Raw genomic sequence first — 14,691 nt, 5'->3', positions numbered from 1 at the left:
TTAAATATTTTTTTCAGATATTTTCTCATAAGGAATGCCACATAAAATAACATAAAATTTAACGTTCGAATTATAGGTTTCGATATGGCACGGCATCGTGTGGTACAGATGCACAGAAGAGGCGCCTGTGACATTGATGTGCCACGTGGAAACCTAGGTTGTGCATCAAAAATTTCTGTGGAATGACAAAGTTTTCTTTTAATTTACATTATTGCGTATTCTGATGATAGAAAATTTTCACTCAACACAGGAACACACTAACTCCACCTGGCAGAGAACTGTCAAATTAAAACCATGCATTGAAATTCACAGATGGCAACTTAATGTCTCACTTTTTATTTATTCACCCTTACCGTGGAAGTAAAAATGTGTGGTATTGTGATGTTTAAAATTCACCAAACTTAGAATCTGCCCATAGAAACTCATGAAATTTTGATCTCGGAGAGAACATTGTTAATTATAATTAAGCACCGAGTTTCAGTGATGACCACGAAAAGTTTCAGAAGTTATTAAAAAATTCAAGACTCATGTTTCATATAAAATACAGTCCTTCATGTTTCATGTCCTTATTTTTCATGGCCTTAAAAAATTTTCACTGTAACTTTTTGAATGAACATTTATGAAATTAATTGCTAATATAATTACAAGAAAAATTTATTAAAAAGAATTTACAAGAATGCAATCATAACTAGTGATCTCTATAGTGATCTCAGTAGGAACTCTGCTAGTTGTAAATATTAAAATTATTTGAATAAATAAAAGAATTTATTCAAAGTATTAATCTGCATTCAGTACAATTCAATTGCTCTTTCCAAGGAGACACTTGGCTTGATCACTACATTGATGCTTAGTGAAGATATAACAATCTCAGAGTCCAATTCCTTTTCTTTCATTATACCATCTGATATAAAGTTAAATTTCCACAATCTTGCCTTACCTCATTTACATACGTTAGTTCTTAGAAATTCAATGATGATGATTTCCAAAAAGAACAAACTAGTAAAAACTACTCAATCCAAGTCCATCAACATGAATGAAATATACAAGCTGTAAATGACAACATGCTAAATTCTCTGCATAATCTAACAGAAGTATGCACTATGCATCCTCGACGTCCTGTTGCTTGCTTTAAATTTGACAGAGTTGGCACAGAAATGGCATTGCCCGCTCTAATTGCTACTCATCGAGTTTCAAATGGTACAATATGGCTCGGAAAAACTTTCCATTCGTATGGCTCCCGCAAAAGAATCTGTCACAGTCCTGCATGAGAGAGAAGGAATGACAGGGGAATCAAACTACTTAAGAAAAAAGTTGAAATCTCAGGTAGTGTGCAGTTGGCGTGGTGATAAGATGGAGCTAGAGTGCAGGTGGTGATGAGTGACCCCTTACTCATGGCGGGAGTGTTGGCAGCAGTTAGGGAGGGTTCACCAATGACGCTCCATGCCATCCTCTCCCGTTCGCAAGCATTTTGAGAGTTCCGTGGCCCAAGCCCCAACATTTCCCCACAGTGAACCGACTTGATCTTTTGCGAGAGCTATAAGTCGGTCACTCCACTTACTATGTGTGATGATTCTTTCCATAACTCCCACCCTCTGTGCAAATCAAGGTTGTAAGCATATGCCATGAAATGCTCATTTTTATAGCAATCATCTCCTGCTGGAACAACAAATCGAAAACTGTAAATATCCCATTGCAGGAGTGAGGTTCTACAAAAAATATGCGCCGTTACATTCATAATTTAGTTCTGTGAACAAAATTAAAGCCAATTTGACCGTGCAAGGAATCGAAACGACAATGTTAAAAAGGACATCCTACACTTCTGTTGAGGAATTAACTATTTCATGGTTACAGTTTAAACGCCATCGCATTGGGCGGTATGCGGGTGTGTGCAGATGCACCGATTGGCCACTTGTGAGCCAGCCGGCAGCCAGACTCTCAAAATGCAACATGCCGCCAGGAGACTTAGGAGAATATCGCTCTAAAGTTCTTTTTTGTGAACATACAATCAAGAATTGAGCTTACTTCATGAACACTCAATTTCCCATTCAAAATCTACCAATATCGTATTGGGAAACTTTGTGGATGCTTAAAAGAGTACACTTCAGATGTCCTTGTATTGTTCATTGCGGAATGTTTGGCAATTCTTAGCAGGGGTTATGTGGACGACCAGCGGAAGAAGGCGGCGCACGGCTCAGCAGCACACCATTTGCTCTGGTGCAGCAGTGGACATGGGTTCCCACCACGGCGAGCGGGTTTCACCACTTGGCGCACTCGGCGCGTCTCTCCAATGCCACACGTCTTGCTGCAGGGGCCCCATGCGGCCCAATGCGACACCCGGCAGTCCCTCGGAGGCCCTGCAAATAGTGCACGGTGAAAAACGCACCAATGAATGCTGTGAAATCAATTCATCAGACCTAAGAAGGGCATGAGGGTGTGTAATGAGTGAAGTCAATAGAACTAGACCCCAGAGAATGCACGGCGGAATGTTTCTAGCATAGCGGGCAAAGAAGGTGAAAGCCTCATTTCTTGAATTAAAAAGTATTTGATGCCGTCGTATTAAAAACATTTCTATATAAATTACATATAGTCATGTTACATACAGTTAACCCTTTCTAGCCCAAAGCTGCTTCTGGAAGATATTACATTTCAAGACCTCTCATTTTAAAAATGTGAAAATTTTGTATTTAATAATGTTTATTGCGGCAGCTACATATTTTGCCATTAAACTTTATGGAAAAAAAGAATATACAGTTTAAATCTGTCCTGAATAGAGCTGATAATGTATACATTATTTATGTTACTTATGGGCAACATTGGGTTATAAAGGGCTAAAATAAAAAATCTGCTACTTTGACTAAGTTATCCAGATATGAGTACATATTAGTGAGTGATCGTACACAAAAGTAAGTTCATGACAAAATAACAACTAAATAATCAAAGTGACATCCAGGGTCCTACAACGAAGGATAATCCTTTTTGGGCCATTATATCTTTATAAATTTATGCGTATCATAATCATTATATGTGCATTTGTTTACTGAAAACACTGTCAATTGCCACAAAATTAGGGAGCACACTGACCTTGAAACCCTGCCATTGGATTTAAACAATATTCTTCCTCAGAGGCAGCAGTGGGCACTAGAACTTAACCAATGCACATTCCTTGAGTAGGATGTCCACCTACACCCCGGTGTAAGTTGAACGCAATGGTTGACGATGAATTTAAATTGATACATAGGCAAACAACTGTCCCTTTGGAGAACTCTGCTAAGTCTTTGAAAACTTGCTAATGAAGAGTACGGCCTCTTTGAATTTAATCATAACTTAATAATAGTATGAACTGCTTGTTGTCAAGAACAGCAAGGCAATAAGCAGGAGGTCATTTATATTTCAAGGTCGGGACAAGATGGAAAGCCCGTGACCCGACCCTCTCCGAGTGACCACACAAGCCCAGAGTTCCATGACCTTTCGCCCTCAGGCCCCTTAATCACGCATAACATGGAACAACTCACGGCGTGGCTTCGTGGCTGCAGGACGTTGGGCCAGCTTCCTTCCATCGCGGCGACGGTACTTGTCGACAATGCTGTTGACGATGGCATCCTTATCCCCTCGGGGCAACAACAGCTGGGGTGAAGCAGGGGGAAGGCTTCGGAAGACGGAGCTGACAGATGAACTGAATAAAGTGAAGGTTTAAATGGGCGATATATAATTTTATATTTATAATATAAAATATATCAATAATAATTAATTGTTAATTATATTAACATCATTTCTTCTGAGATCTAATTCCTTTCCACACCTCCATAACCTGGTAACCATGGCAGAATGAGCAACCTTGTGGACGTCTGAGTAAACAATGTCAGCAGTATGCAGGACCAGGGAAATTGAGCAAGGGAATTATTGTCCCCCAAATACAGTGGACTAGCACTCCACTTCTGTAAAACTGCCACAAGCTAAAAAAAACTCAGCTTACTGAGTCATTAGCATGGTTGGATGGAAAATTAGCCACTGAAAAAAGCAGCATAAGTGGACAATGAGCATAGAAACAGTTGATTTATCATGGGATAAAAATGAATTTGTATATCAGATAATCATCATAATTAAGAATAATATGTCTTTGTAACCAGCAAAGTATGCATTGTTGAATTTTATTTCATATTTTCTTTGAAGATTATTGGAATAGTTCAATGTAACAGAGTGTTTATAACTTATTTTTACTTTTTTTTGGTATATCTTTTGTGAAGTGTTTCCTAATAAGTTTTTTGAAATGTTTTCCCTTGGGTTATTGGGAAAATGTGAAATAAAATAAATAAATAAAGATAAATAAATAAATAGGAATTGTGGATGTACAAGAATTATGGAATTAGCAACAGGATGTAATCAAAGAAATGATAAGCAGAAGCAAAGGCATTGAAATATTATCTGAGGCAAAAGAGAAAGGGAATGGAACTGAAAAATGGTTAGAATTCATACACTGCTACAGTAGAGTTTATTCGAATGAAGCAGCGACAAATGGATGGAGTTAACTAGACTCAACTAGAAGGGCATAAAGCAGGCCATTCGACTGGGTTTCTCTATGAAGTCAGCCGTAGTGGAGCACGAAGCCACGGGACAAGCAATCGATTTAAAAAAATCTAGAATCATCGCAAGGGTGAAACATTTCAAAACCAGACTCATCCGCAAAGCCATGGAAATAAATAAGAATGAGAATATTTATAATATAGACACGGGATTGAGAATCAGCAGTACATGGAACACAGTCATCCGCAACATTTCGTCATCTTCCCCCTCCAGTCCTCACGCCTCACACCCTCCACCCACCCCTCCCAGCTGAAATATATAAAAAAGGCAGCAAAAACCAAATCCCAGCATAATTCCCTTGAAGTAGTGACCAGCAGTCGGTCGGGAAACGTCGGAGCAATTTCTGATACACCCATATGTCCCGCCCTTTAATCACCATGAGCTGCGAAAACTTTAATCAAGAAATAAGATCCAACTTATCCCTTGCACTCTAAATTATCATTGTGTGGCTACAGTTGCAGATACCACCAAATGAGTGAAAGCTTTGAAATCTATTGCGATTTACTCTAAAGGCTATTTTACATCGGGCACATCACTGCGCAATCCGATGTTTGTACGAAGGCAGAGTCAAGATTGCATTGTGTAAAGCGATGAATCGCTAGAATGCACGTGAGAATGCATGAAATCAAGATGGCAAAATAGCTCATGCTCTAATTCTCGCATTCTTGCAATTTCAAAAATGTTTCCAGTGCTAACCTGTGCAATTACATCCCCCAAGCAAAGCACCCTTAAGATTGTGCACTTAAGTATTTTTAACATTTTTCCTACTAGAAGGGCATTTTTGCCCCATTTTTTGAGTTATTTGTAGACTCTCTTGCGGTGGTTTCCAAGTAAAATGATTTTTCCAATCCATCCTCTTACATACTTCACTGACTTGTTTGCGCTTTGTTTGACTGCAGGTTGCAGGCCATCCAATTGCTGATCTGGCATCACTTCAGACCTCTGATCATCCACCACTCTGTACTCCCTCACCTGCAAACAAATCAAACAAGGAAGTAAGTCGGCAGAAAGCTTCCTATATAGAATTGGTCAATGTTTCACAGCAAATAATTTTGTTAGCTTTAACATGGGTATTAATAAATTATAATTTACTCGTCATTTTTCACAAATAATTAAATTCCACATTCATTTTCAATACTAATATGATTTAATGCATTAAAACAACATTCAGCAGCCCTAAGGATGAGCCTTGAGTCAGCAGGATTGCAGTTTTTTAAGTTAAACTCTGTAACAACATCTCCAAGATTATTATGTCCTTTCAAAACTGAAGAAAAATTTTGAAAGAGGGTTTAAAGTTAGGCATTTTGGTGAACTGCAGTAGTCCTTAGGAATGAAAATTAACAGTTCTGTTCATCAGGTTTCAATCTAAATTAGTCTGCAAAGGGTCCTCAGCAAGTGTAGCTACAAATTGGCCATGTCAGTTGTTTCAGTGATGTTGAGCACTGAAACTTGAGTGTGATTGACAATTGCAAATGGTCGACCGTCAGTTACAATAGTGATTGACAAGGTCAATTAAGACCATTGTCACTATTGGGCCTCGAGTTTGCTTTTCTTTTTTGAACCCAAACTGATCTTTGCCCAAGTATCCTCACCTCCATTTGTCCATCAAATACTCAGTACCACTTTCGCCGCCTGTGCTATATCCTAATCATAGTTAATTCTCGTTAATCATAATTGATTGTCCTAAAATCTCCATATTCTACAGCTTTATTCTTTTTGATAGCTGAATTAGAATTTCATTACCGCCATTCTCTGCAAAGGGTGGTGGTGACTCCATCCATGTAAGTAAAGGTTGGTGTGGATTCACGGAGCCGTATCCATCTCGGACAAAGATAGCCTGGCACCAGAACTGAAGGGCCTTAGAAAAACCTTCCTGCAGAATGGATATGACCAGAGACAGATTTCTAAGGCCCTAAAAAGGTCCTTATCATAGACTAACTCAAAGAGAAGATGGAGAAAGAGACGAACCTGTTGCGAAGGCATTCTTTCCATGTATCTCTTCAGTGTCAGGGAGATTGGCAAGAATTCTGAAGGGATTCAACATACTGGCCATCCACAAACCACCACAAAAGATCCGGGACATGCTCGTTAAAGCCAAAGACCCGGTAGGATTGAAGACACCTGGCGTTTACCAAGTCCTATATGGGTGCGGGAAGATATACATTGGTGAGATGGGTCGCACTATAGACACACAGCTCAAGGAACATAAGCACCACCTCTGCTTAGGGCAGCCCAAAAAGTCAGCCATCGCAGAGCATTGGATGGAATGCAGAAATACAGTTAAGTTTGACGACAACAAGATGCTCTGCAGATCCAATGGTTTTTGGGATCGACTTATCAAAGAGTCAATTGAAATTAGACTGGCCACTAACACAGTCAATAGAGGTTCCAGATATGCATTGAGCAACACTTGGAAACCTGTGCTCAAAACCATCAAAATGTCTAGGCAAAATCATCACCAACACGCCAGCCAATCAGAGCAAGCCACTGACGACAGCCAATCAGCAGTCACCTGACCACCAGAAGGACTGTATATAACCAAGGAGAAATCTCACCCAACACTTCAGATGCCAGGCCATCGGCCATACAAAGAATCATTGCTTTCTGCAACACAGGTGCTTCTGCTGTGCAGGCAATCACGCATCATTCAAGTGTGAAAAACCAGCAAGAAGATCCAGCAACATGAGCACTCTGCGGCAAAAATCATCCAGCCAACCGGGTGGCGAAAGGTGCTATGGCAGCACACAGATCAGCAGCACAAACGCCAAATAACCAACAGGGCACACCAGCACCTCAACGTCCCCCACCTCTTCGCTTGTTCGCCGATTCAGCCAATGCAGACTTCCCTCCTATCAATCCTTCTGACTCCCTTCCTTCGAACCCCATCATTGATGCTACTGAGTTTCTAAACTGGTTCACTGACACCAGCTTCCGCCTTTCGTCTTTCTGCTCCACGGTGGAAATAAAAATATTCCGTCTACAACAAATGCTACTCTTAACGTCCGAACCATGATCACGCACACTTCCAACGGTGCATTAATTCATCAACAAACTGGTTCACATCATCAAGTCCAGGCTCGGGGCAACCCAAAAACTAACTTTCAACAAACACATGGAATTACGACACATCAATTCCAAATAACATACAAACAGCCTCAACAAATAATTTGTCTTTCCTTTTTCTTTTCTTCTTGTAATTCTAGTTTATTTTTCACTGCACTATTTCATCTAAATTTTGTTTTTAAAAATGATTCGAAAATCTTATCAAATAAATTTTAAAAAATTTGTGTTTTTTTTTTATTTAAAAATTTTTTTATAAATCAAAATATCATTTTATTCATTATATCATTTAAATATCATTTATATAAATCAGGCATATTTATGTGAACAGGCTGGTTAAGGTGAATATGGTTCATTGACACAGCTTTATTGCGCCTGCAGCGCATCAAGTAATGATGTGATCACTCGACACTCGTAGCCCTGAGGACGATGGCCGAGTCAGGCATCAAAATATCGACAGTTACGCAGTTCCTGCCATGGTGGCTATCCTGAGAATATTTTAAGGAATCTATCAGCCGTTTAAGCACACAATCTTTCTAGGTCTTTTGCATGTGAAAATGCCCATCAGTTCCACCTGACATTCAACACAAAAGGGTTCATCGATATACCTGGGTGATGTAGTAGTGAGGAGGGTTGACCTAGGAGTCTCAAATTTTGAGCCGGTTCCCAAGTTCATAGGAAATGCTAATCAGGACAGATGTCAGGATGGTGTCTTTGGCCACTCATTAAACTCTAATCTCTTTGTGTCCTTAAGAGGCTCCTAAAATAAGGCAGCCTATGTATGATGAAATATTTTTATTAATACTGATACCTTAAAATTCCTTTTCATTACACAAATCGCATTCATCATGTTGATTGTATTCATGTTCATAAAAAGTATTTTCAAACATTAATAAACATGTTAAATACCTTAAAACTTGTTTGAACGTAAACATTTTTCTGCAAAACTTCACAACAAAAGTAAATTTTTCCCTAAAAGACCATGTGACAACTTACTAAGTAATAAATTTATAAATATAGAAGTGTAGATTAGATAGGTACCTTAAATAGCAAATGAGAAGTCACAAAATTAACGAGAAAGTTCTGGGATCATTTTATATAATATTGACGCAATTTTTTCTTCAAAGTTGACAATTTTTCTGTGGTCTTAATGTGAGCCTTACACTGGCATACATGTCACATTTCTCTTCTATTTCATTTTGTCACTATCATTCATCATTATCTCTTACCCCAACAAGGATTCAGGTATGTTTAGGATAAGTCTTCCATCAGCATTTGCAATCACTTCCCAATACAAATGACAACAGAAGTTTTTCCGCAGCCCTTTTCAATGTAGAGCTTGTAGGTACCTTGGTAAAGTGGAAACTGGCAATGGGTGGCAGCTTCTCAATGTGTGGGTAGTGAAACGACGCTCCCGGCGGGAGGAGGCCGCTCTCCAGGGGCAGCACCTTGCCCTGCGGATGAGTGGCCCACTTTGGTGCTGTAAACGTCAGCCCATTGTTCGTGCCGGCATCTAGCACGTGCCCCTGCAATCAATACATTCAAATTAAAGCATACTCAAACAACGACACAAAGGCATCAGACCTCTTCAGAACTAGAGAGCCAAAGTTGACCCCAAGGCATTTATAAATTGGCGACGATTTCTTAAATTTTTATACTGACTGAAATGAAATTACGTGACTTTTCATCTTTTATGACAAGAAGTAAATGCTGTGAATTTCATAAAAAATGGTTGAACTGTTAAGTTGGAATATTAAATTTTAAATAGGAGGCTAGAGGAGTCGAATTTGTGGCCGTCTGATTTTGAAATCAGATAGCTTCTTTTTTTTACTTGGCAGGCAAAATTTTCTTATTGAGCATCAATTATAAACTATGCCTCTGAATAGAGATGGTCATTACAATTATTCCCATCACTAGTGCTCATGCTTCTACTAAATAGCATTCGGTAAGTTTTTCAAAAGGCAGAACAAGATGAGCGCAATTGGAGGGGGGACTCGAAGACAACAAACATTTCCACCATTGCCTATGTTCTTGGTATGATTTGAAAAGGATTTTTCTCTATGTGAGGAGGAGCTTCTCACTGCCCCACAGCAAGGTGCATATAATAGGAGGTGGTCTCAGCTGAAACTCCGTGCGGGCGTGACGTCACGAAGTTCCCAACGTAGACGTATGCCAGGGAATAACAAGCAGGAACCGGGTCGTGATATCGCCTTTCCGCATCAAATTCTTATGAGTTACAATAAAAAATATCGTTATTGGCCATCAGATTACGTTGTATATTCTTCCGGAATGACCATGTTTCCTTTTCAATCGCATCAGAAGACTAGCATAGTAAGCAGAATTATCATATTCTACATCCTATAGTTTCACCCGTAAAATATCGTTATGATCATGCTATTTGAAATTATAAACTCATAAGAGGAATAAGCTACCGTAAAAAAATAAATAAAATACGTGTTTAAGTATTTTTAGCTGTAGAATTTAAACTGAAAACCAGGACTGCAGATTCGTTGCCACTCCAAAATCGCAAATGGAATTCTATTGATATCAAGATGAAACATTTACATGCAATGTAAATATGTGTCACAACTATTATTTTGGCTAAAAATATCTGCATTTATAATTAAATTTAATAACTACAATCATAAAAAACTAACACATTTCTCAATCATGACCATTGTATTTTTTATGACTACTGAAAATAATAAGGTATAAAACCTGGCAACTTACCAAATAGCAGAATAGGTAGATGAATTTCACATTCAATTCATTCACATCCAATCATATCCACAACTTAATGCTTCTCACCATGAAGATATAAAAACTGAATGATTCCAAATAAAACCATAACGGAATGTTAACTGGATATCCTTCAATCACAAACAAAACATAATAATTCTCTAGGTAGGCCGAAACAATTGACATTTATGGAAAGAAACAAAATTAAAAATAGCACTTCAGAATGGCATTGAATTAATGGAAAAGCCAAACTTACCGGCGGACAGAAGAATGACCTTAAGTACTACATTGATAACAATCTTTGTGGACTACTGATATTCATATATACATATTCCTCACGGACACATTCAAATAGGTATAATACGAATCAGGATGAAGTGATAACTATTTCTGTACAAGAAAGAAATTGTTACAAAGGATCCTCTGCAGGGCAGTGAATTTATCTTTAACGAAACAATACTTACCGGTCTAAAGAAATATTCTCAATTATTATGAAGTTACTTCAACCTCATATTCCAGTTACCCAAAGATTTCAAGTCAAAGTACATTGTAGCTGCAAATTGCTTCCACGGCTGAGCCACGATGCAAGGAACCCTAGGAACTCTGAGGAAGCGAAAGGCAATGTGGAACTTCGTGACGTCACGCACTTCCTCCCCCACTTTCAGCTGAGACCACCTCCTATTATACGCACCTTGGCCCCACAGGACATAAGTGAAAATGACTCAAATTCTGATTGTTGTTTCAGGGAAGATCCCATCTTCCGAATCGGATTCAGATGTCCATTTAAAAAGTTGGAAGACACCAGTGCACCTTCTCGTTAAGATTAAAGGAAGCAGAGGCATAACTATGGGGGGTGATTAGAGGGATAGATACCCCCACAAAGACTCAGAGAAATATAAAAAATATTTAAAACTATTGTCTAGTTTTCACATGCAATAACTGCATCTGTTTCAAGATAGATTTTAAGGGACAAAATGATATACAGTAAAACCTCTATGTAGTGAACCTCTTTACATAATAAACCTCCATACATCATAAACCTCCATACTTCATACCACCTCTACAGTCCCGTCAGATTTACAGGTAAATTTATAGACAAACCTCTATATAGTGAACCTCTTTATCTTCGTAAAACCTCCACTTATCATACCAAGACGGCCTAACTACCTCTGCAAATTGAACCGTGACATTTAGAGTCCATTAATGCAGCTGTGATTAAGTACATGGAATGACATTTTCTGCGATAAATGTTTCACCCATATTTTTTTTCTTATACACCTTTAATATGCTGTAATTTTCACGTTAATCATTAGTTGTGGCCATTTTGTTCCATATGAGAGCATACTTAACAGTGAAAAAGGAAAAAAGGTATTCAATTATCCTAATTATTTTAAGACTGTTGAATTAAGAGAGATCACATCGTTTTCTCTCGAATCATGGTAAAAATTATGCGATTGTGCTTGCTTTCTGTAATTATTAAATAATAAATATATTTTCACTAATGCATGCATGTTTGTTCAAACACATAATACAGTAGTGCCTTATGTAGCTTTAAAAGACAGTAGTGCCTTTCATTTCTGAAGGATATGAAAATATGGTGCCTATCACTGAAACTTCTCTACAGTGAACCTCCATACATCATATTGCCCAAATTTTGGTCCCCTCCATTACGATGTAAAGAGGTTTTACTGTATAATGCATTTCCAAGTACTCATGTCATTTTTCATAAATTTTGCGGACACCTTGTTGCTAGGGGGGGGGGGGGGGGGGGTCACCCTTCCAGGCTCCCCAACGCCTCCCCCCCCCCCCCCAAACCTTATAGTGTATTGTATTCTATTGTATAACTATAGTGTATTCGGCAAGCTGAAACTACCAGGCCAAGGCATTAGAATGATTTATCGGCTTTAAAAACTGCATTATTACATGAGTTTCATGATAGCGCTTCCTGTCGGCAGATGGCTGGACCTACTGGACTCGAAAGCTCTGTAACCTTAACTACTCAACGCGACATTCATAATGCTACTCGAAACGCTTGAGTCGAGTACCAAGTACTCGACTCAACTTGAATTTTCGAGTACTCGCACATCCCTAGAAGATATGTACATATTTTGTTATCACGATTACGTGGCTCAAAAATTCAAATGACTGTTGAAAACGCAGTCATATATTTTGTGGTTTGAAGTACTAATGGAATCAGTATCGATTTTTCACCTTGGCAAGTACTCGTTTTCAATTCCGGTTCTTGGTCGAGAATCGAGGAATCGAAGAATCGAGGAATCGAACGGACACATCACTACTTATCATATCTATGTCTATAAAAATTTTTCTCATGCCTATGCTTGCTGCAATTAACATTAGTGAAAAATTTGTTGCCGAATGATCAAAATGAGTAGTACAAAATGTACCACCTTGACCAAGAATCGAACCTGGGCCGAGCCGAATGCACTCACCACTACACCAACTGATCCTGGAGTAGATGAAGTGCTATTTTGGGATTATAAACACGATTGTTAAAAATACCGCTCGGAAATTAATTAATTACAGCCAAACTAAGGCCCATTCAATCGAACCACTATCATTTCAGAGGTGTGTTCGCCATTCCGAATGCCATAAAAAAATACGGCATTGAAAAAGGCGGAGCAAGGTGCGATGGTCTCCCCTTGTCAGTTAGGGGAAGAACAATCTTATGTAATTATAATGATTATGGTTATTAGTACTAATTACATATCTTGTATAATGTTAGGCACGATGTGGTGGAAGTTCGTAATATTGTTGAAATGACACATTGCAATATTTCCACTTATAGATTTATTTTACACTACGCGTTTCATCATTACAACGACTTACACTTACGTCGTTTCACACTTGAAAATGTCATTGTAACGACGAAACACTTAGTGTAAAATAAATCTATAAGTGGAAATATTGCAATGTGTCATTTCAACAATAGTACTCATCACCTTAATTCTAATAGGAGGAACGGCAGCTAGGGGGAACGGATGATTGCTGATGGCATGCAGTTGGCATCGTTCAATGCGTGGCATAATTTTAAGTCTGCCATCGCTCGAGTAAGAAACCAAAAAAATTTTCCCTCCCTTAATCAAATGTTTAATCGCTTCCATAGCTCATGAATCGCATTTTAAAAGACACTTTCGGAGATGCATACAAAACCTCCCCTTGATCAACTGCACATCTAATAGATTTCTGAAAAACATCTATTAGATATACATCTATTCATAGATGACAATAGACAATTACAGATGTAATTGGCATAGTTGCCAGGCAGTGGTGTAGCCAGGAGTATGGGGGGTCCGGACGCCCCCCCCCCTCCGAAAAATAAAAACACCATTATTGTCCTTCGTAAAAGATAACAAAATATTGAGAAATCAGGAATTTACAAAATGTTTCTTTAACAAATGAAGTTTTTTCGATTATGAAAAGTGTTGAAATTAGTTTAAAACCCATTACTTATTGCCCGGTTTTTCAAAAATTTGCCCCCCTGGTTTTGGATCCCCCGCCTCCCCGGACGAAATTCCTGGCTTCGCCACTGTCGTTAGGCATAGCTCGATGCATCGCAAAATTTTTCAAGTCCGCCATCGCTCATGTAAGGAACAAAAAAATTTGTCCTTTAATCAAATGTTAAATCGCTTCCATAGCTCATAAATCATGTTTTAAAAGACACTTTCAGAGATGCATCCAAAACCGCCCCTCATCACCAGTGCATCTAATAGGAAAATATGATTCCAGGCCAAATGATTCATGCCCTGGAGAACATGTGGTGATACGGCTGGTTTCCCTCTATTTATGAGAGGGAAGGAATATAATTTGCAATTACTAATTTCTTTACATATCTTTACCTTGCAGACTCTCTGAGAAGTAAGCTCACTATTTTAGTTGGAAGTATCAACAGATAAAGAGGAGCGATCCCTAACAAAATCAAATCTTCACAAAACAAAAGTTCTGGAAAAGAATAATATCACTTTCACTGTATTTCAAAGCATAAGAACTAAAAATGTTCTCATTTTAAGTACTTTGCACCCACATGTGACCGTTAATTTAGATGCTAAATGTAAACCAGAGACTATTATTTTAAAGTTAAAACACACAGAGAAATTGTGCTCTTCCTGGCTACATTCTAGCTTCCTGGTCTTCATATCATCATTTAAGGCTGATATGATGCATTGTGATCATTCCATTTAAATGCTATCTTTAACCAAATTATTTGAGAAGCCATTTTCATAAGCAGAAAGCAATACAATTTGATTTGTGTTTTAAATCCATAAGCTTCACTGCGCATTCATAGCGGCACCA

General features: G+C 38.5%; 1 protein-coding gene across 3 annotated transcripts in view; it reads right to left on the bottom strand.

Annotated features, from left to right (window-relative positions):
- Positions 1-638: 638 nt before the first annotated feature.
- Positions 639-14,691, bottom strand: part of LOC124160289 (spondin-2) — a 58,947-nt gene continuing 44,894 nt past the window's right edge. For 2 of the 3 annotated variants that reach the window (XM_046536121.1, XM_046536118.1), the window contains exons 4-7: positions 8,991-9,167; positions 5,447-5,553; positions 3,513-3,673; positions 639-2,354 (exon numbers count right to left, since the gene is read on the bottom strand). In XM_046536121.1, coding sequence (XP_046392077.1) covers positions 2,155-2,354; positions 3,513-3,673; positions 5,447-5,553; positions 8,991-9,167 — 645 coding nt within the window. In that variant the 3' untranslated portion in view covers positions 639-2,154. The remainder of the gene's footprint in view (positions 2,355-3,512; positions 3,674-5,446; positions 5,554-8,990; positions 9,168-14,691) is intronic. The other variant, XM_046536119.1, reaches the window with a different exon arrangement.

This window comes from Ischnura elegans, chromosome 6 (assembly GCF_921293095.1).
Source record: "Ischnura elegans chromosome 6, ioIscEleg1.1, whole genome shotgun sequence".
In the NCBI taxonomy this organism is placed as follows: domain Eukaryota; kingdom Metazoa; phylum Arthropoda; class Insecta; order Odonata; family Coenagrionidae; genus Ischnura; species Ischnura elegans.
The sequence above is the reverse complement of the archived record's forward strand: the minus strand, read 5'-3'. Positions and strand labels throughout refer to the sequence as shown.